Source organism: Schistocerca americana, chromosome 3, assembly GCF_021461395.2.
Source record: "Schistocerca americana isolate TAMUIC-IGC-003095 chromosome 3, iqSchAmer2.1, whole genome shotgun sequence".
Taxonomy (NCBI): Eukaryota; Metazoa; Arthropoda; class Insecta; order Orthoptera; family Acrididae; genus Schistocerca; species Schistocerca americana.
The window spans coordinates 255,306,211-255,330,176 of NC_060121.1; the positions used below are offsets into that span (position 1 = coordinate 255,306,211).

General features: G+C 38.6%; 1 protein-coding gene across 1 annotated transcript in view; it reads left to right on the top strand.

Moving 5' to 3' along the window:
- Positions 1 to 23,966, top strand: part of LOC124606003 (dynein beta chain, ciliary) — an 809,537-nt gene that overhangs the window by 579,432 nt on the left and 206,139 nt on the right. The window contains exons 57-59 of the mRNA XM_047137965.1: positions 2,796 to 3,029; positions 3,260 to 3,386; positions 12,281 to 12,414. Of these exons, the coding sequence (XP_046993921.1) occupies positions 2,796 to 3,029; positions 3,260 to 3,386; positions 12,281 to 12,414 (495 nt within the window). The remainder of the gene's footprint in view (positions 1 to 2,795; positions 3,030 to 3,259; positions 3,387 to 12,280; positions 12,415 to 23,966) is intronic.

Consider the following 23,966-nt stretch of genomic DNA (forward strand, 5'->3'; position numbering starts at 1 on the left):
TAAATTGAAAACAAGCTTGAAATGTGTCAAAGGATGCTGGAGGAAATCAGCCTTGCCCTTTCAAAGATGGCATTTGCCTGGATCAATTTTCGAAAATCACAGTAAATCTAAACCTGAATGGCAGGATGCAGATTTGAATTGTTATCCTCCCAAATACGAATCCAGTATGCTAACCACTGCAGCACCTTGCTCGGCTCTTGCTGTTATGGAGAAGTGCTGCCATAGAGAACGGAATAGTTTCACAAGTCAGATGACTGTGATGTCATTAGAGCTTGTACTGCCCATCAGGTTTACAGTCAAGTGAAGGAATAGCAAGACATGTTATATCACTGGATCTGATTATGGGCAGATACTGGGTGTGCTACGAATGGTGCACTCCATCTCCAAGGACACACAACACTGAGTTTTTCACAGAATGCCTTGTCAAGGGGTATTTTGTGAGTACCTCAGTTCAAGTAAAACTACCACTGTCAGTGGCAGCTGCTGTATCAATGATAGGAGGATGTGCTTGGTATTGCAGATTGTAACAGAAGAAACACAACCCACAGTGCAGCAAATCACTCACTGTTTCATTACTGGGCTGCAATAGTTGATGATAAGTGGTATCATCCACATCCAGCTTCTTGTTATTGGGCTACAGAGATTATTACTGACATAGGATGATGGCTACTGGATGCTCTGATGTATGGAAAAAAAGTCACCAGGTTCTAAAAGTCACAGTACACATTGGTGCTTGCTAATGTAGAGTGGCAGTATACCAAAAACCACATCACGTGATGCATGTCGCTCATCAACAGGCCATCATTAATGCATGTGGTAGAGGTGCTATCACATGGGGCCTGCTTACACGGGATGAAATAGGCCCCTTACCATGTGGGGCCTGCTTACACGAGACTAAATAGGCCCCTGATACAGCTGCCAGGGTCTCTCACTAGCAAGTGACACAGGAAAGTACTGTCCAGTTATGTGCATATGTTTGTTGGCCTACAGCACATTGCATAAGATTTGAACCTGTTGCTAGACAGTGCATCACATTGTCATATGCAAACTCTTAAGAAAATTTTGAAAAACACTCCATAGGTAGTCTCACTGGATCTCATCTAGGCTACCATTGAGCAAAATGAGCATGCCATACCACAGCTCCAACAAATATTCATGTCTTGTGGGTAGTGGCTGAATGTCATTAAGTCAGTCATGTTCTGAAGTTCATGCCATATGTTTTTGTTACCACTGACATCTTGGTGGAAAGGAGTGGTACACACTAGTTGAAAGGGATGTCTAATTCTGTTGACTATTAGTGTAAACATTCATATACTTCTGTTAAAGAAATATTGGTTCATATTTTCACATGTATAGATAGTTCAGCATACTGTCAGTGTAAAAGCATTCAGACTAGTTTGAAAAGTGGTGTCCTGAGTGTGAGTGATCAAGGGGTAAGTGTGCATATTTTTTCACACAATGTAGCCGGGAACTGTTGATAAATTTTATATGATACTCATTGTCATTTATCTGTTGCAAACTTGTGCTACTGTTACCAGCTTTCAGGGATGATCATGATTGGTAAATGTTTCAATTTGAGGTATGAGGCCATGGTCTGGAAATGACGGAGTTGAAAGTTATAAGTGAAAATCATTCTCATACCTCTGACAGTGTAATATGTGTGCTGGTACTGTTGTTGGTAATATTGAAGGGTAGGCAACTTTCAGAGGTGGTAGTATGGGCCAAAACAAGAAAAATAAGTCTAGTAAAAATGCAGGCCTTAAGAGCTATGAGCACTTGTTCATCTTCAATACTGTTAAACAGGTCTCTTCTACTGCAAGCTCTTTGGTTTCCATGTTTCTGGAGGAGGTACTATGAACCAAAATAAGGAAAAAAGTCCAGTAAATATGGACTGTAAAATACAAACCTTAAGGGCCATGAGCACCTCTTCATCTTTGCTAGTGTGAAACACATCTCTTCTACTGAACAAGTAAAATTATTAAGATATGCATTTTAGAGCCCATATTTAATGGACACTTTTTTCTTGTTTTGATCCATGTTACCTTCTCCAAAAGTATGGAAACTGAAGAACTGGAAGTAGAGGAGATGTGTTTCACAGTATCGAAGGTGGACAAGTGCTCATAGCTCTTAAGGTATTCATTTTAGAGCCCTTATTTACTAGACTTTTTTTCTTGTTTTGGTTCACACTACCAACTCTGAAAGTTGCCTACCCTAAAATCTGAGCAATAAATGGTAGTGATACATGTATTTCACTATCAGAGGCATCAGAATGATTTTCCTTATAACTTTTGACTCAGTCATTTCCAGACCAGGGTCTTGAACTCAAATTGATGGATTTACCCTACTCCATAACCTCTTAAAGTCTGTAAAGTAACCAGAGAATCACCCTCTACTTACACTCTTTAAATCAGTTAGTATGTAAATAAAACTGCCTCTGTGCCACAGTTTTTTACTAGGCACAGTCCAATTGGAGGTGGTAACATATTATCTTCTTCTAGTTTATCAACTGATTTACCATCCAGTTGTATGGAGCCTTCTATTTAACGTGTGATTCAAACTATGCTGCAATTTGGCATGTTTGCATTTACTAAGTATTGTGAGAATGGAAGAACTGATAACTGACAGAAAAAGTTGTAAGACCAACCACAGATTGAACTTTAAATCTCTGAATTTTTAGTCTTGATGCAACAAGTCAACCACAGAGTCACACAATTAATCTGAGAATATGCTAGATTAATTTTGCTCCTTTAACACACATCCATTTTTAACATTTCTCTTGATTTATAAATTTTTAGCAAGAATTCCTAGAGTCTGCAGCCAGGTTCATGGCTTATGTGCACACATCTGTGAACTCTATGTCTCGGGTGTACCTGCAGAATGAGCGGCGATACAACTATACAACGCCTAAGTCATTCTTGGAACAAATTAGCCTTTATGGCAAACTCCTCTGTCAAAAAAGTGCTGAACTTCATGGGAAGATAGAACGTCTTGAGAATGGACTGGAAAAACTGAAGAGCACTGCTGAGCAGGCAAGTATACGATATGTGCATACAGTAAATAACAGGATATGGAAAAAGACAACCTTTGCATAAAATTTGAAGTTTTATGTAATATTTGTGCACTTAATTTAAGAACCAACTCCTTATTATTGCTAACATTTGTTATGGTCTTTGATAATGTTTCCTTTGATTAGTCCTTTTATTGGTATCATACAGTGTGGATTTAAAAAAAAAAAAAATTACTGATTGTAATATCCTAGGTTGATGATCTGAAAGCCAAGTTAGCTGTTCAGGAAATAGAGCTGAAACAAAAGAATGAAGCAGCAGATGCACTGATTGAAGTTGTAAGAGTAGAGACTGAAAAAGTGTCAACAGAAAAAGCAGTTGGTGAGTAAAAAAATTAACTCTTATAAAATGATTTGTAGATATAGACTTAAAAAAAAAAAAATCACAGATGCCAGTATGTCAAAAGACATAACAGTAGAACCTTAGATTCCATCCTGAAAATCAGATTGTAGTACTGTGTTATGAATTTCCAAATTCTAAAAAGAATGTACACCAATAGTGCTGAAGCCACTGTGGCTGGAAAACAGTTGATAATTTTGGAACATTTTCGCCATGTGAGCGAACCTGGCTCCCTAATCAATTGCTATGCTCTGGTTCAAGCTTCTCATAATAGCACTAGAACAACAAAAGAGATCAAACAACACTTTTCAACTTTTATTTCTGCAATAACAAACTCAGTTTTTGGCATTTTTTCGCCAGAATTTGTGACTTTTTCTTATTTCTTGTACTTTTGACAATAGTGTACTACAATTTGCTGAAAGAGAGGGGGGGGGGGGGGGGGGAGGGAAGGAGGAGAAAGATATAACCACATTTATATTATAGATCTAGCACTATGTGTCATTGCTAGACAGAAGAAAAGAAAACTTTAGGGATGGCAGAAGACAAGGTGTTGTAGGAGCATTATAATAACATTTAAATCTGGCATGCTGTATTTTCAAAGTGACAATGAAGTTATTGCCGTAATACTTATTTCATTAAAATCAGAATGTATATAAAATATCCTTTCTGGGTGTACAATAATTCAGTTTCCACCAACACATCTATAGTAAGAGGAGTTACATAAAGTGTACAACTTTCCAGTCTTACTAGCCTCACATATGAACATCGATAACAATGTAAATGAAAGTGAATGGTAACAAGGATAAAATATTAAGTAAGAAAATGAGTTTTGGAGCTCACCAACATATGTTTTGCTTTAACAATGATATGAAAAGTGCATGACACCATTGTAACATTACACCAATAACAGATAAACTTGTCATCACAAGCATAAGATAAGTAAAACCCACAAATCCTAAATATCACAAGCATAAGATAAGTAAAAATCACTAGTTGTAATCTTCAGATTAGAAAATAGGAACACCACTCCCATCATACTATCCCTCCCCCTCCGTGCCCCAGCCTCCTCCTTACCCCCACCCAATTGCCACTCCCATCATGCACTGGTGCTGCTGCTCACAGTGTAGTTTCAGCTCTCTGAGACTGCAGATGTGTATGCAAGTTTCGCTTGCGTGAGTGTGTGTATGTGCGTGTTTGTATGTGTGTCTACTGCTGACAAAGGCCTTAATGGCCAAAAGCTGTGACTGTGTGAATCTTTTTACTGTGTCTATCGCGACTCAGCATCTCCACTATATGGCGAGTAGCAACTTCTCTTCTCTCGTATTGTTACATTTCATCCTGGATTTTCCATTGTTTGATTTCATTTTATTTCATGATGATGCCAGTGATGTACATAATTTACATCAGATCTTCAGCAACATGCATCCTTCATTGAAGTTTACCACCAAAACAGAGACAGACAATGGGATCATTTTCTTAAATTTGAGAACTGCAATATGTAACGGTACACAACCATTCAACATGTTCAGGAAAGAAATAACTACGGATGTCATTATCACTAGTAACACATGTCATCCAGTATCTTACAAGCATGCTTTTCTATACAGTAGGACAGATAGAGTTACCAGACTTCCTTTGTCAGAACAATGTGTAGTGGAAGAACTTAACACTTTAAAGTATATAGGTCTGAAGAACAGGTATGATTCACAGCTAGTAGATAAACTATAGAACAAAAAATTAAAGCCCAGAGACAAAATTGAGAAATATGAAATTACTTCAGAAGAAGTTATTGCGGAACCAGAACCTAAGTATGCTGTTTTACTGTATTTTGGCAATGTCTCAGACAAGATAAAACAAATTTTTAAAAGAAGCAATATTACTTTGGCATTTCAGACTGAGAGGGGGGTTAGGAATGAAAATGTAACAACATACTGAACAAGGATCTATTTGTTATCAATCTGGTATTTACGGTATGAATTGCTTACAGTTAAGATTTATATTGGCCTAATAGGTAGAAAATAAATTATGAACAAGGTTTAAAGGGCACACATATCTGAGCAATTCATATGCATTTGGTATGCACCTAAAACCATACCATCACACCATGGGGAACATCTCTGATCAAATGCAGGTATTACACAGAGTATATAAGAATGTTATTGTGAACTTATTGGAGGAAACTGAAATATTTGCAGGGATGATTGTACACCCATAAAGAATACTAAATGAATGAACTGATTCAAGAATTAAAAATTATCTCATCAACTTTATTGATGTCTTTTAGAAAATAGGATGCAAGGATTAATTGTAAAGTTTGTTTACTAGGACGGAATCTTGTAATCTTCCATTCCAACAGCTTTTCTTCTTTCTGTTTTGTGTTGACAGTAGGATTATATAGTAGTATAAATTGTTGTCATATTTACTTTGTTATTGTTGCTTCCTGAATGTGACAGCTGACCATAACTGTGTTAGCATATTTTTCTGTTTTAGAATTTGAAGTTTAGGACTTGTGATTTTTACTTACCTTATGCTTGTGATGACTACAACTTCTGGTTTTTAATCATCTTATGCTTGTGATAGCAATTCATATGTTGTTAGTGTAATAGTTATAACAGTGCCACATAATTTTTGTATTATTATTATTAAAATTTAAGTTGGTGAGTTTCTCAGCTCATTTTCCTTACTTAACATTTTACCAATGTACACCATTCACTTTCGTTTTTATGGATAGTTATATGTGAGGGTAGTAAGACTGATAAGTTGTACCCTTTGTATTACTCCTTGTACTATAGATGTGTTGGAGGAAACTGAATTATTCACAAGGATGATTCTACACCCAGAAAGGAAACTTGATGTATATACTGATTTTAATGAAATAAGAACTACCTCAATAACTTTGTTGTAACTTCGAAGGTATAGGATGCCAGATTTAAATGTAATTTTCATGCTACTACAACATTTTGTATTCTACCATCCCTATAGTTTTCTTGTCTTCTGTCTTGTGATGACACATAGGGGTAGATCTTTAATATAAATGTTGTTATATGTTTATTCCTTTTTGTTGCATCCTATATTCTAAAAGATGTCAACAAAGTTGTTGAGATAATTTTTAAATCAGTTTATTCATTTAGTATTTTCTATGAGTGTGCAATCATCCCTGCAAATAATTCCATTTCCTCCAATAAGGGGATTATGACCTGCATTTTCTACTTACCGTGTGGTGTTGACATATTATGCCTGATGTGAGCTATAATAATTACAACTATATCACTCATTTTGTATATTGTTACAACAATAGTGGTTAGTTTTATAGTTCATTTTCTTCTCTTACTTAACACTTTACCTAGAATTCTTTTTAGGGTCTCACCATATATGTGGATAAATTGGTGTGCAAGTAAACATAAAGGGTACTGCTTGTGCCCTTTGTGTTTACTTTATGTTTGTAAGATATTTGTTCTTAGTCATCAATTGTATTGTAGAAACCAAACTCTCCTGCAAAAATAAAATAATAAAATAAAATTAGCCCTGACTTCTATTTTAATCTTTCACTTAAGATGCAGCATAGTATTTTATGTAAATGTGTTTTACATTTTGACCTTGTAATCTTTGATGTCTTCAAGTATGTTCAATGTTGTAGTATCTTTGTACTCCATGGTGCTTGACCATGATATTGTGACTATATGTAATTCTGTTATTGACTATACTGAGCCTATTTAATGTCTTCATTTGTAAGGATTAGTACTTGCATTTCACACAGTTATTGTGTTCAGAGTTGTCCTGCTTAACTGTAATTATATACCTCAAATTTTAAAGAATGTGTGTTGTGTAATGTTCATAAAGTTGTGGAGGCATCAATGGTGACAAGCAAGGCGTGTGGTGGGAGTGAGCGGGCACAAATTTCAGATGAAATAGGAAATGGTTGATGTCTTTAATGTAGGAAAGTAGTCTTTATACTGTTGGTTGCAGGTTTTGATCAACTAAGGCAGATATATGATTGGTGGATGCCCTGAAGACAGTTACTATGGGACACCAGCGTGGTTGTGTTTGTGGAAGAACCTTCTAGTAAACAGTATTGGTTAAAAACAGTCTTGGTTGTAATTTTATTTTATTTTATTTTTCAACAATGCGTTTCGCCTTATTTAGGTATCTTCAGGTTATCTAAATAGAAAACAGAGAACAAATACATCTATTTAAGAATCGCGATCGTGTTGTGCAGACTTGGATACCTTTTAAGCATGTATAAACAGATCACTTATTGAAAGAGCAAATATCTTAATTTGGTATTTCTTAATAATCCTTTAGTCAGTGTAGCCAAAGGGCATCATCGAATATATCAGGCCAACATCACCTTCGTTAAACTCAGTCAAAACTAGAAATATAAAATAGTACAATCATTACCTTTTCTAGATGGACACGAGAGGCACCAAGATCTGCATAACGCGTTCCTGTTCACAGGAGTGAGTAACAGTAAGATGGGGGCTCAGCTAGTAAGCATAATGCGCCACAGTGTCGTGTGCCAGTACTGAAGCCTAATACAGAATCACCTCAAGAGGTGGCGCTGCGATGCAGCAGTGATTAAAAATGAGAGATCGTAAACTGTATACACATACCCACTAAAACTTTATAAATGTAATGCACATAAAACATTGATAAGATGGAATTACTAGGGGCAACACCTGTGCAAAATTTTGATGAAGTAAAATATAAATGAAGGCAGTAAATTTAAAATGAGAAAACAAGTTGTTTAATACAACACACAGATGCAGTACATAAACAGATTTTGCGTATTATATACCACTAGAATGAGAACATCAAAAACACAGGACCGTAATTTCAAATAAAGAGGCCACCCATTTAACACTCAATACTGAATCATTCAGAGCTAGAACATCTAGCAAGAAGACTTTTTTTTATAAAATACAAGTAAAATTATTAGGCTTCAAAAATACACACCAACGTGGAAGATAGACGTTATGCGGGTAAACCCCCCCCCCCCCCCCCTACCCCCCACCCCACCACCCCCTCATTTTCTTATATCTACATGGAAATGAGTAAAATGCGTCATCATTTAAAGGGACAAACTCACAAGTATCCTATTTGAGTAAAAAAAAAACCTAATGGCCTTGCTAAGAAGACGACATGAAACCAGAGAGGAACAGGGCTGATATTAGGCAGAACTACGAGAGCTCCAGGATTACATTAATAACACTGATTTCATAACTTCTAAAAAGGCCTGATTGTCACCATATATTTGTCCATTAAGGAGAGACAAATCTTTGTCTTCCATATGCCTAAATATTTCAATTTCTTCCAAAATGTTTCACTTCTTACCCTTTTGTGCAAAATGCAAAATCTTAAGATTTTGTACTTGTGGAGGACTGGTGGCCACTGGCTTTAAGGTGTTGGGCAAAGGCAGAGCTCTGTTTTACCTGTCCCCATCTATTAAGAAGATGTTCTTGCAATCTAATTTTGAAGGTTCTGCCTGTTTGTCCAACATATCCTGCATTACAATCGCGACACTCCAGCAGATATACCCCCGATGCCAAAAGGTTGTTCTTTTTAGGTGATTCATTATGTATATACATAAACTGGAGATTGGTAGCTGCAGAAAATACTATACAAGAGCCCACTCCCTGGAAAAGTTTTGCCAGTTCATAACTAAAATTGCACATAAATGGCAAGGAAATGTAAATGTGCTCCGCGACAGAAGGTGCATCGGGTGAACTCTGAAGGGGCATCATTGTTTTGTCTTGGTATATCTTATCAACGAGCGCAACACTGTAGTCATTATTACGGTCGATATACTTTAGATTGTCAAGTTCCCTATTAACTGTGTCTTCAGATAATGGCAGTTCGCATAGACGCGTGATCATAGCTCTAAAAAAACTAATCTAATGCTGGTGTGGATGGCAGGAAGAAGCATGAATAATAGCATCTGTGGTCGTGGCTTTCCTAAAGGTATCTATGGATACCTTGTTATCTAGTGGTATATGATACGAAAAATCTGTTTATGTACTCCATCTGTGTGTTGTATTAAACAACTTGTTTTCTCATTTTAAATTTACCGCCTTCATTTATATTTTACTTCGTCAAAATTTTAGGATAAGTTAAGCTCAGGTGTTGCCCCTAGTAATTCCATCTTATCAATGTTTTATGTGCATTACATTTATAAACATTTAGTGGGTATGTATATACAGTTTACGATCTCTCATTTTTAATCGCTGCTGTGTCACAGCGCCACCTCTTGAGGTGATTCTGTATTAGGCTTCAGTACTGGCACACGACGCTGTGGCGCATTATGCTTACTACCTGAGCCCCCATCTTACTGTTACTCGCTCCTGTGAATGGGAACGCATTATGCAGATCTTGGTGCCTCTCACATCCATCTAGAAAAGGTAATTATTTTACTATTTTATATTTCTAGTTTTGACTGAGTTTAATGAAGGTGATGTTGGCCTGATATATTCGACGATGCCCTTTGGCTACACCGACTAAAGTATTCTTAAGAATTACCAAATTAAGGTATTTGCTCTTTCAATAGGTGATCTGTTTATATTTTCAATAGGTGATCTGTTTATACATGCTTATAGGTTATCCAAGTCTGCACAACACGATCGCGATTCTTAAATAGATGTATTTGTTCTCTGTTTTCTATTTAGATAACCTGAAGATGCCTAAATAAGGTGAAACACGTCATTGAAAAATAAAAAAAAAAAAAAATAAAAAATTGCAACCAAGACTGTTTTTAACCAATACTGTTAAGCACTGGTTTGCTGTTATGCCACATATGGACTGGAAGAAATTCCTTCTAGTAAACAACAGTACTTACATTTTGGCAGTTGTCATCCTTTCCATGTTAAACATTCCCTTCCATACACCCTTGGCATTTGAGACAAAAGCATCTCAAAGGTGGTAAAAAATTCTAGAAAACTGCAAGGTATCTTTAATGTAGGATACTTTTCAGATGCTTGCCCATATGTCTGACCACCTGTGGAGCACCGTCCAACCAGATAAAGATATCCATTTACGGGCTGACTGTAACTGCTGCCAACAACAAATCTGACATGGCTCAGAGGTCCACAAGTGGTAACAGAAAACCATAGAAAGTTGAGTGAGCTAAGACAGAAAGGGAAAGACCACCTTTACACTAAAAAAAAATAAAAAGGAGTAACTGACTTCCCATGGCAGAAATGACCAGGAAATGAGACGAGGGGGGAGGACAACATTACCCTCATTTAGACATCAATTTTATATTGTGTAAATTATAATCTTGTCAGAGTAGTGAGGCATTGTTGCTATTATATGAATTAAATTATATAACACAAATAATACTCAAATTTGTGGACAAATGCTTTTCAAATTATATATTTCTCTGAACTGCAATTGCAATTGAAGTTATACCAAAACTGGTTTAAACAAATTACTGGTGTCTTAAGAACTGTATATTTTATTGTTATTATTGTAATCAGAGGTGTAAGTGAGACATTAAAAGTACGTAGGTGGGACAGCAATTTAATTTTGGGAAAGGGGAGGGAGGAGAGAGACTGTAGCAAACTGCTACACCCCCTATCCTCCACAGAACAGAACCCTGAATCCACACTGCATGGAGAAAATAACTACCAGCTCTTAAACATTTAATTTACAGAGTTTCTGTTTCCTTCCAGCTACGTAGTTCTTTCTCTCTCTCTCTCTCTCTCTCTCTCTCTCTCTCTCTCTCTCTTTTAGCTCATACAGGAAGGAAAGAGGGAAGGAAGATTAGGGTTTAGATTCTGTCTACATGGAATTTTCAGAACATTTAGATTTTATTCCATGAGGCCATGATACTCACTGACTGAAAAAGCCAGTTCCTCTTTCACTTTAAGAGCAAATTTATGTCAATTGTATGTTCTTTTAGTGAGACCACCCATGTGCTTCATGTGTTGCAACAAGTGTCACTCCACATAATTTTATGCACTGAAGATGTAAGGCAGCAGATATGCAACACTATATTTGTCACACAACTATTTTTAGCCTTCCCACACATCTTAGGGATAGGGACAATCTACATTTAGCAAACAAACAACACCTGTGGCCAATATAACAGGAATTTCATCCTTAAACTGAAGTAAAATAAAATATAAAACCAATCATAAAAATAGCACACAGAAAAATACATTAATCCGTGCATTATGACTATGACTCATTTTGTTGTAGTGATGCATGTGTGTTGTCACAGACAAGCAACCGGTCTCAGTGACAATGATGTAGGCTGCAACCACAGGAGACTATTGCAAGCAATAGTAATTAGCTGTACTGTAATATTGTTATGTAGAATGTTCACTCTTCTTGCAGTGTGATTTCAGGTTAACATCTGAATGGTTATGAGGGTGGATGGCTGTTGGTTGGCATGTGGTTGTCACTACAGATAAATATATGACAGTTTTGGCAGAAATATGATCTGAGAAGAAAAGTTGTACCTCTGCATCACAAGAGTAGCATATTGAGAGAGAATATTGATTCACAACCTGCTTTACTTTATATTTGACATAGCTAGAAAACAACACCGTATTTAAAATATGGAAAGCTGCTATTCCTTAAGGAGGTCACAGTTTACCATTTGTAGTATTCACCTCATGTGTGCCTTTTTGTACATAATGTTATATCACCTGTATACTGTAAATGTAAAATTTGTTTTGCTATGGTTGTTCCCCCTGCTGTTGTGCTATGGATGTTTGTATGGAGAACTATATTTGTATCAACATTTCTATTTGCTTCTTGTTTAACAATACTCCATTCTGTATTAGCATTATCCTTGGAATAAAAAAAAATTAGATGTATGTAGGGCATTTTCTAAACAACACACAATTTTTGATATAATAACTACTGTACATTTTCAGCCGATGAGGAGGAGCAAAAAGTAGCATGTATTGCAGAAGAGGTGACCAAAAAACAGCAGGACTGTGAAGAAGACTTGGCTAAAGCTGAGCCAGCCCTTACAGCTGCACAAGAGGCTCTTAACACTCTGAATAAGGTAAGAAGTTTAGTAATGGGGCTGTAATTAGTTTCTTAAGCTATTGTAATAGTATGTATTGTGTCTGTTGGGTTTTATATGTTCACAGTATTTTGCTGAGTATTAACTGCATTTCTCAAAAGACAAAAACATCCACGTAAAAGGTGAGGTACAGACGAAACATACAAGTTCATTATTGAATTGAGGCAGTGCTGTACAATGTCAGAAGAGCTCTGATGGTGGGCTTGCGAGGTGGATTTGGTGCAGGCAGAGTATATTAAAAAATGCATTCTACCTTCACCAAATCTTCCTCACAATTCTGCTGTCAGTCACAGACTTTAAGAAAGGGTACTCTCACATGTAAGTTTAACAAAGTAACAATTTGTCAACAAGAAATTAATTAACCTGCATAAAAAAGTCAAATTTTGTAATTCAGAATCATTATATGAAACTATGAAAAAAGTGGCTGTGATTTGTGTAATTGTGTAAGGAACAATGTGTGTTCAGTTGTTGAAAAGTATTCTATATTTTGATACATGAAGACTCTGGAACCATATCTAAACAAAAGTTAATACATTTTTGTAAGTAAAATTGTAACAATCTCTAAACAAAACTGAATGCATTTCTGTAAATGAAATTGTAACAATCCGTTAAGACATGAAGTATTGTAATGGGAAGTCTAGGATGTAATATAAATGTCTACATGAGAATGAATCACTGTGCATCTAACAGAGGACACAATGAGCAATACATACACACACACAAAATCACCACCACTATAACCACTACCACCACACTCCAGGCACTGCACGGATCAAATGGGATGAATGGTAGTCTCAGATGGAATGATGAATGAGTGGATAAGATATGGAAGAAATGTGGGCTGGAGTAGCTGGAGAGAGAGAAGCATAGCAGGGGAAAAGTTAAATAAGATTGTGAAAATGTGGAACACATGAGTGTGCCAGAAGTGGCTGAAAAAAATATGGTGGGTGGAATAATGTGGAAGAACATCATGTGTGATAGAAAGGGAATACAGGTGGATTAGTATTGGGTAGGAAAGTACTAGCATGAAGTGTGAAGTTGGTATTGGGCAGAGTGACTGAATATTGTTTTGGGGAGGGAGTGGAGGTTGAAGCAGATGGATTATGGGGCTATCAGAAATTGAGAGCAGCAGGATTGAATAAGGAAAGCATGTGTTGAAATAACAGTTCCAATCTGTGATCTGTGCAATACAGAAATGTCCGTGGTAGGGGCAGAGGATGAAGGATTCGTGTTTACTGAGTTTGGAACCAGCTTCTGAAGCCAGCCACATTATATTGAGCTGCACTCTATAGCCCAGCAGTCCTTATAGAGACACACTACGAGGTACTGTTCATGCTTGATGGTATAGAGACAATGTGCAATGGGGATGTTAGCATAAAGGAATGTATACCAGCTGTGGCAGAGTAAAGGTGGTGAAGGAACAGCAAATGAAGGGAACTGGTAGAAGAAGTTGTTTGTGCTTTGGTGGATGCTGTGGTGGTATCTTTTTAGTGGAAGAAGTTATTTGTCTCTCTATGGAGGAGGATACTTTGTGAATGATGTGTAAACATGTTGGGTTGTAGCTGGAGTGGTTGATTTAAATGAATTTAGCGAGCATATAGAAAGTGGGAGTTCAAGGAGTAGTGGTGACTTTGGAATGAGACAGACTTAGAGAAGAGATTTTTGGATGGGCCAAGATATTTGAGAAGCACAGCACTTCTGTAATGACAGTGCTGCAACAGGGCATGTATATGGGTGTGTCCATCAGCTTACTACATCCTCCTCCCCCCATTCTCTGTCCTATATCAGGTAATCTGCAATTCTTGAGAGTGGTGAAACTTTTATCTGTAGAAAGCTCGATCAGGTGGTGGATGCAATGTCCTTCTGAGTTAGTATGCTCTCATTGGGGAGGAGTCAAAGGAAGTAAGGTGAAATGAGGTTGGAGGTTAGAATCATGGAAAGTAGTGGGTAGTTGGGTTGGAGCAAGAAAAACACATGAGGTGTTGTTCACTTCTGGTTTCAATCTGATTTCCTTCAAATTAATTAGTCACCAACAATACCTTCATCTGGATGGGTCCAACTCATTTAATGCCAGAAAGTCCATCCCACACATTTTGGTTACTCATAAATGCCAAACCTACAGTGGTGTGCAGTTCTTCCTCCAATATTCTGGAAATTGAATTCATGCTTTCACCATTCAATATTACCCTGCCCATCTTGTCTAGAAACAGATTTCTCATGTATCACCTGGATACATATTCTAAGCTTCTCGCATGTCAGTTGGTGAGACACAGAGAAGTGCTGCCTTTGGCACTCAAATCTACTCAGCACTGGAACAACTATGTCATGTTCTTTCCAGGATTTAAGCTACACCTCTTGCCTTGAAATGAGGAATATCTTTACTAAAAGCCTTTTGTCCTTTCCACATTGGTATTCTCCAAACAGGCCAATCTAAATGATATTCTTGTCAATCCCCATATCACTCAAGCTCCCAAGCCAGTGATCCATGTAACAAATCCAAGTGGAAGATCCAGATACGTCTACAGTCACTGTAAACTATTATAGCTTAATTAATGATTTTTCTACTCCATTAGAGGAATGCTTATCTTTCAAAATATCCAAAACAGCCACCAACTTCACTACAACAGCTTTTCTGCACAGAGTAGGCAAAGACTGTCCCCTAGCATATTCTGCATCAACAAACCCTTTGTCACTATAAACCAGCTATTTGTCTGTAATTGTGTTCGTTGATCCATAGAAAATAATTCTCAGTATTTATCACATCTATAAATTAATTTTTTTATATTTGTAACAGTAACATGGCCTTTGTTGGAAATGGAACTTACTCACACATATTCACACATACATAACTCACATAAACATTGCCACAGTCTCTGGCTGCTGAGGCCTCAACAGCCAGAGACTGTTGTCATATGTGTGTGTGTGTGTGTGTGTGTGTGTGTGTGTGTGTGTGTGTGTGTGAGTGTGAGACAATTCTTTTTGTTGTGCACATCTGCGACTCAGCATCTCCACTGTATGGTGAGTAGCAACTGTCCTTTTGATAATATTGTTGCATTCCACCCTCGTCCTGGATTTTTCATTGTTGAATTTTTTTGATATTTGATCATTTTTGAAAAATGTAACCACATTCCAATAAACAAAGATAGGAAATGGCCTGTTCATTAGATTTTAATGTATAAACATTGGCCAACATAATAAAACAAAGTATTGTAATCTTTTGGACAAGATCTTCTTTCACCCAAAGAAAAGAGGTAAAGAACGTGAAGTTTCTGGGGTCAGGGATTAGAAGGGACAGCATTTTTCTTTAGAACAAGTTACCAAGTGGGTAGTTCTGAGGTACTGGTGTTTATATGAAGAATTAAATTTCACACCCTTAATGTATGAAGTATTTAGGGCACTGGAATCCTGTTGCATAGCGTGCCCTTCAACATAATATTTCACGCTGTGAGTCTGCTCAGAGGCTGTCTGTGTACCATCTTTCCATTCAGGTATGTGACCATTACAAAGATACACAAAGCCGGGTTAGGTCAGCTGGTATCTGGTACACATAATCTCATAGCTGTCTCTTTAATAAATAGGCTCTTTGGAGTGATTAAAACTTATGTAGATAATTGTCATAGGCTACACAGGACGAGTTTTATAGAGGATAAAGCCACAAGAATAAGCACACCCTTTAATAACAGCCTCATCTGTGAAGAAGAGAGACTGCCACATAGAGCTGAAGCCACTCATTGATGATTAGATCCCTAGCATTACCAGATTGCCAGGTGGCTAGTTGCTCTGTTTTACTCACTGTTTAAAAATCCTCAGGCATTTGCTCCGGGATTAAGATTAAGTGATATTGTGGTCTACTCATGGTGTAGTAGGGTGTCCGAGTGTTTGTCAAAGGAGGAAAGTATGTATGCAGTTCTATGAACATGACTGTTGTCTTCTTGGAAGATGGGAGTGTTCATAGCACACTCATCATGAAAATGTAGATGAAAGGGCTACACTTACAAAAAATATTGAAATAAACATCTTGGTTCATGTTCACAGAAATCTAAATGAGTAGGCCCATGTCGTGGTAGGACCTCCTCAAACCTGAACCACACACTGCAGGGTAAATTCTACATTGGGGAGCTGGTGCACTCGACACCTTTCATCATTTGAAGAGAGGCTAAATTGCTCTTTGTCAGACTGCATTACTTGCCCCCAATCAGCTGCTATCCAGTTTCTGCATTGTCTGGGTAATTTGAGAGGCTAAGACTTCTTATGGTTCTGTGAGAAATGGCCTTTTCATTGGTACACGACACCTGATGTACATTGTATGCAGTTTCCTGTGCACTGTTAGCTCAAAAACGGTCCAAGGTGGCTCTGCATCACTAACAGCAAAAATTCCTGATGACTCTATAACCAATTATCATTTATTTGTCACTGATCCATGTCAATTAGGATCATTTTTACAACACTACCCTTACACCACATTACATGGCTTCGAGTATCTTGTAGAGGTGTTGGACGATCCGTATTGATTCACCAAGAAATCTAGCTACATTATTCGCAATGTGGTCATGGGCATATCCAAATGTGATCTCTCCTTTCTGTCATTTTTTCATGTCTCCATGTTGAACCATCTTACTGCGTTGGCCTCATAAAACCATCTGGCACGTGACATACCACATCACTGCCATGGTGTTGGTCAGAAATGGAGAGTAACATGACTGTCTGGTACCAATTCTACACCTCTTGCAGCACTAAATAGAGAATATTTTGTCGATAGAGACTGTGAAACCAGGCAGAGAAGTGGGCAGAGTCCTGTTGACAATTCTGTAAGTTATGAGCTCTTGTCATCCTTGTAAATTCCAGCATTACTGTCGTCCGTTATCATGCAGTGTCATTGTGCAATAAACTCAAGATGTGAGAGATTCTCACAGGGACATGTGGCAAACTGTTGTCATTGGAATGCTGTGTTAGTAGACTTTCATAGCAATAGCACATCATTTTTCAAACTCTGTAAGCTTTTTGCACTTTTGTCATGGTTAACTTGGAGCATAGCTCTGTGAGAAAGCACTACTTTGCGTTGAAAGTAGTAAAAAAAAGAACCAAAGCCTAAATATTCACTGGTCATGTACAAAATATGCTTGATCAAATATGAATCCATTTTTTATTTTATTTTTCCAAACAATTGAAAGCCCAGCATGGAATAACAATGATACTATGAAAAAGATAGATTGTTTCTCACCATGTAGAGGAGACACTGTCCCACAGACAGGCACAACAAAAAGACATCTACATATTTTAGCTTTTGGTCAAAAGGCTTTCTTCTCAAGAAGAAAACTCACACACATCTGCAGAAGCACAAATCACACAGATGTGTGTGAATTGCGTTATGTGTGTGTTTCAGAAGGAGGCGTTTTGGCTAAAAGCTAAAACGTATAGCAATCTTTTCGGTGTTTCTGTCTGCGACTCAACTCTTCCCTTGTATGGTAAGTAACAACCTATCCTTTTCATAATATTATTTATACTTTTTAATTACTGGTAATGAACCTTTACTTTTGTAAAATGATGAATTCATAGCTGTATTACAAATGTAATATGTTTGCAGGGATGCTGGATTTGATTATAATATATGAACATATCGTTTGGTAACAGGCACACTTAAGGCCAGGTGACAGTGTTGCATGTACAAATATTATAAAATCTGTAATGCACCAAGTTAGAAATGGCTTATTGTCTTTCTTCATAGAGGTAGTATGTTTGTTACTCCTTCACACTGAAGTGGCTGGAGATAGCCTGTACCCGAACATTAACACGTAGGCTACAATTTATTCTGAAAAGATTCAGTGTTCCCATGGGTGAATAATGTGACTAAAAAGTCATTCATGAAAGTTAACTATCAAATGAATGCATTAAATTTAGTGTTGAGATATTGGCACCCAAGTATGAATTGGTGTGAAACATCATTAAAAAAATCATTGATCAAGTACCTGGTGAGATAACCACCTACTGGTCGGTCAATACTGTGATGATAAGTAACGAAGTATCTATGTAACCTGTAGATTTTTTAAACTCATTAGAGCTGTCGGGGTGCATCCCATAAGTTGGAGCCGAAGGTGGGTGTGTCTGTCATACTGATGCATAACCTGGGTGCACCAGGCGTGCCGTGCAGACCACCATCATCACTGGCAGAACCAAAGGATGGACTGTATTGATACCACAAATTCCTATCATCTCAACAAACTTGCCTTTCTAGTTTAAACACTTGCAGTTTCCCTTGTAAGTGATAAGGTCAAGGACAAACATCAAAAGTGGCAGGTATTCATCTGGGAACATCATGTTTTTCACGCGGATAGCTCTACATTGGCTGCCCCCATGTATCAAGAGTGAGATATCTCTACATACATACAGAGAATAAGAAGTCTCAGAGCATTGTTTATAGAGATGTATTACTGTACATTTCTGCTCCATACACAGCAAAACAATTATGATCTTTACTGTGCTAGGCTTGCCAGTAACAGTCATGTGGTATTTACTTCCTTTCCTGGCACATTTTGTAATCTGCTACCTTGTCATCTAAAATTTCTTTCCTTAAGTAAACGAGTAAGTTGTGAGCAATATGTATTCTGTCAGCTACAACCCGCACCCCACCCCTCTCCACCTTCTGACACCGCGGGTGTACTGAGCAACCAGTGGATTTCACCTCAATACCTCCAAGAGATAACTTTTGTTATGGGACTTACGCATGGATGGTGAGTTTTGACATTAACATTTCTTTATAAATAAATGTTAATCACGGGTAACACCACAGGGTTCAGCTAGTAGGATATATTACTGAAAGAGGAAATAGTAGCTAGATAGTACTAGTTTCAGTATGTGAGAGATATCCTATGTGCACCACCTTATTTATGTGCTTCCATGGTTTTCCTAGATAGTTTTTATTCTTTCTTCAATAATGAGGACACAACTCTATAAATAAACTAGATCAACTTTCTCGTGCTGTTACAGCAAAAATTGGCACCTTCACTTTTTTAACTATTAATTTATGTATCTCACTGCTTCCTGCTTAGGTTAACTATTAGTCAGCTGGTGTTGGTGGGAAGGATCCATATGGCACAGGCTGTGGAGCAGTCATTGAAATGAAGGATATCATGTTTGGCAGTGTGTTCAGCAACAGGATAGTCCACTTGTTTCTTAGGCACAGTTTGTCAGTGGCCATTCATGTGGACAGGCAGCTCGTTGGTTGTCATGCCTACATAGAATGCAGCGCAGTGTTTATAGCTTAGCTTGTAGACCACATGACTGGTTTCACAGGTATGGTATGGTGATGTTAGTAACCAGACTGGAGTAAGTAGTGGTGGAAGGATGTATGGGACAGGTCTTGCATCTAGGTCTATTAAAGTTGTAATAACCATGAGGTAAGGGATTGGGAGCAGGGGTTGTGTAAGGAAGAACGAGTATATTGTGTACCTTTGGTGGATGATGGTATACAACTGTGGGAGGGGTGGGAAGGATAGTGGACTGGACATTTCTCATTTAAGGACATGACGAGAGGTAATTGAAACCCTGGTGGAGAATGTAATTCAGTTGCTCTGGTCCTAGGTGGTACTGAGTTACAAGGGGAATGCTCCTCTGTGGCCAGACAGTGGGGCTTTGGGAGCTGATGGTAGACTGGAAAGATAAGGCACAGGGGATATGTTTTTGTACAAGGTTGGGAGGAAAATTATGGTCAGTGGAGGCTTCAGTGAGACCGTTGGTATATTTCGAGAGGGACTGCTCATCACTGCAGATGCGATGACCATGGGTGGCTAGGTTGTACGGAAGGGACTTCTTGGTATGGAATGGGTGGCAGCTGTCGAAGTGGAGGTATTGCTCGTGGTTAGCAGGTTTGATATGGGTGGAGGTACTGACATAGCCTTCTTCAAGGTGGAGGTCAAGATCTAGGAAGGTGGCTTGTTGGGTTGAGTAGCACCAGCTGAAGCAGATGGGGGAAAAGTTATTGAGGTTCTGGAGGATTGTGGATAGGGTGTCCTCGCCTTCGATCCAGATGGCAAAGATGTCATCACTGAATCTGAACCAGGTGAGGGGCTTATGATTCTGGGTGTTTAGGAAGGATTCCTCTAGATGGCCCATGAATACATTGGCATAGGATGGTGCCATGCAGGTGCCCATGGCCGTACCCTGGGTTTGTTTGTAGGTAATGCCTTCAAAGAACAAGTAATTGTGAGTGAGGATATAGTTGGTCATGGTGACTAGGAAGGTGGTTGTGGGTATGGAATCTGTCGGACATTGGGAAAGGTAGTGTTCAATAGCAGTAAGGCCATGGGAATTAGGAATGTTAGTGTACAGGGCGGTGGCATCAATAGTGACGAGCAGGGTGCTGTGTGATAAAGGGACAGGAAATGTGGAGAGTCAATGGAGGAAGTGGTTGGTATCTTTTATATAGGAGGGTAGATTCTGGGTAATATGTTGAAGGTGTTGGTCTATGAGAGCAGAGATTCTCTCAGTTGGGGCACAGTAACCGTCCACAGTGGGGTGTCCTGGGTGGTTAGGTTTATGGAGTTTAGGAAGCATTTAGATGGTAGGAGTGCAGGGAGGGGTAGGGGTGAGTAGAGAGATGGACTCCAGGGAGAGGTTATGCTATGGGCCGAAGGATGTGACTAGTCACTAGAGATCCTGCTGTATTACTGGAATGGGGTCACTGCGGCAAGGTTTTTCTGTATCTGTTTCTCTCCTTTTCTGCTAATCTCCCCCATCCATCCTGTCCACACCTCTCTCCTGCCTGTCACCCAACTTGCAGCACTTCACTGTCTGCCATCCCCACCATACTGTCCCTCCCCCTCGTTAACTCAGCCTCCTCCTTTCCCCTGCCCAGTCACCACTCCCACCATGCACTGGTGCTGCTGCTCACAGTGTGGTTTCAGTTGCCTGAAAATGCATTTGTGTGTGTGAATTGTGTTTGTGTGTGTGTGTGTGTGAGAGAGAGAGAGAGAGATGTGTGTGTTGTGTGTGTGTGTGTGTGTGTGTGTGTGTGTGTGTGTGTGTGTGTGTGTGTGTGTATTGTTGACAAAGGCCATTGGCTGAAAGCTTTAAGTGTGAAAATCTTTTTGTTGTGCCTATCTGCAACTCAGCATCTCCGCTTCTCATAATATTGTTACTGCCTTTTATCTTATAGTAAATTTTTCATCACATATATTGTGATGCTTGGGAACAGAGTGTTAAATGGAGTACTGGAAGGAAGTCAACACCTCATGTACAGGGTTATTCAGTTGCACCTACCAAAATTGTCAGATACTTCCCATCAAACGTGTGAAGTTGTCAAAAGGTCAGTATCCCCTTGCTGGCATATTGTGTGGTACTAGCGTCCAGTAAGCTCATCTTATAAACAATGCTGAACACACCTGACAGGTAGTATAGTCCATTTGCAAAACATCAGTCCTTTAAATTATTTATCTATGTCATTCTACCATGTAACTATGTTAGTATGTTGTGCCTAGTCAACAGATTTAACAGAGTGAAATTAATCCTTAATACTAAGTAACAGTGAAGTAAATACTGTATTAGACAATGAACTGATGGAGTTTGTATTCTGGCCTATTTGTAATACAAGCACATTCCCAAAAGTCTAGTATGGTGATGTGGTTAGGCATTAGCCAAGTAATGAATGAGACATGTCATCAGTGGTTCGAGTCCTGCATTGCTCAAAAGTTTTTGCATCGGTACAATGTGTTAGTATGTAAGCACAGGGCAATGTTTACCACATCCCAACAAGAAAACAATGCTGTTATTGATATTGTGCCCTGTGTACACTGTTCTGGCATAAGGCCTGAATATAGTCTTTGCTGTCAGTCGTCATGTTTTCCACAGACGAATACATTGACGTTATCCTTATTTATGGGGAAGCAAGAAAAAATGCGATCAAGGTGCTATGCCTGTATCAGGAACATAGTCAGACAGGCGACACATGACTGCGAAGACATTGCACAGTGTTGAAAGAAGTGTAAGGAAAGCAGCTGTAATTCAGAAGTACCATCTGTCTGAGAGAGGACTGTAACATCTGGTGAAAATGCTGGATACAGCTCAAATCAATCCACACATGAGTACAAGGGCAATTGCACAACAGTTGAACACCAGCCAGTCGTACATATGGCAAATATTGTATTCACATAAATATCAACCATGCCATCCACATCACACTAAGAGCTCCATGGGTAGTATTTCGAAGCTTGAATGACTTTCTGTTAGTGGCTTTAGGAAATCTGGAAAATGATACAGCATTCCTATTTTGCATGTTGGACAAATTATGATTCCACAATAATGGTACCATCAGTCACCACAACATGCGCTACTGGAGTACTGACAATCCTCATTGTATGTGATGGTCAATCTATCATGTACAATGGGGAATGAATGTTTGGTGTCAAATCTTGGGTGATTGTCTTATTGGACCATATTTCTTTGAGAGTCATTTGACAGGCACATGCTACCTGCACTTTCTGTGTCAGGAACTGCCACTGCTGCTGGAGGAAGTGCCATTGCAATATCATTTAACGATGTGGTTTTAACAGGATGGAGCTCTACCACATTCAGATTTACCCATTCGTAACCATCTGAATGAGGAACTTCCAGGAAAATGGATAGGAAGAGGAGGACATATTGCTTGACCCACCAGATGAGCAGATTTAACACGTCTTGCACACATGGTTTAGGGGCAGTGCAATTGGCTAATAATCAAAACATTCTCGGTCCTGTGTTCCAACCCTACCACTGCTTAGATTTTGAATAAAAATCATCAACAATGGTGATTGAAGACTTCTGGCATAAGACGCCACTCTTGTTCTGTCAGAGGCTCTGTCAGAGAGGGCAGAGGAGCACTAAGAGGTTCAGGGCACTCTCTTTCCCTAGGGGTGGGAAACTGGTGGCAAAAGATTCCAGACTAGTCCCTCACTTGGAACTCCAGGAGGGGCTGACAAGGCGATGTGACCATGAGAAAAAGATTGAGTAACCAACAAAAGTATAATATTGTAAGAGTTGAGGAATGGCATGTTAGAAGTTTGAACTGGTAGGCGAGCTAGAAAATCTGAAAAGATAAATACTAAGACTCAATCTAGGTATAGCATGGGTCAGTGAAGTAAAATGGAAAGAAGATTTCTGGTCAGATGAGTATAGGGTAATATCAGCAGCAACAGAAAATGGTTTAACAGAAGTAGTATTCATTATGAATAGGAAGGTAGGGCAGTGAGTGAGTTACTGTGAACAGTCCAGTGACAGGGTTGTTCTCATCAGCAGCGACAGCAAATGAATACCGACAATAATTGTTCAGGTATACATGCCAACATTGCAAGCAGAAGTGAAGAGATAGGGAAAGCATATGAGGATACTGAATGAGTAATTCAGTCTATAAAGGGAGAATAAAATCTAATAGTCTTGGGAGATTGATTGTGGGGAAGGAATAGAAGAAAGGACCACAGGGGACTATAGGCTTAGTAGTAGGAATGAGAGAGGAGAAAGACTGAGTTGTGCAATAACTTTCAGCTAGTAATAGCGAATACTCT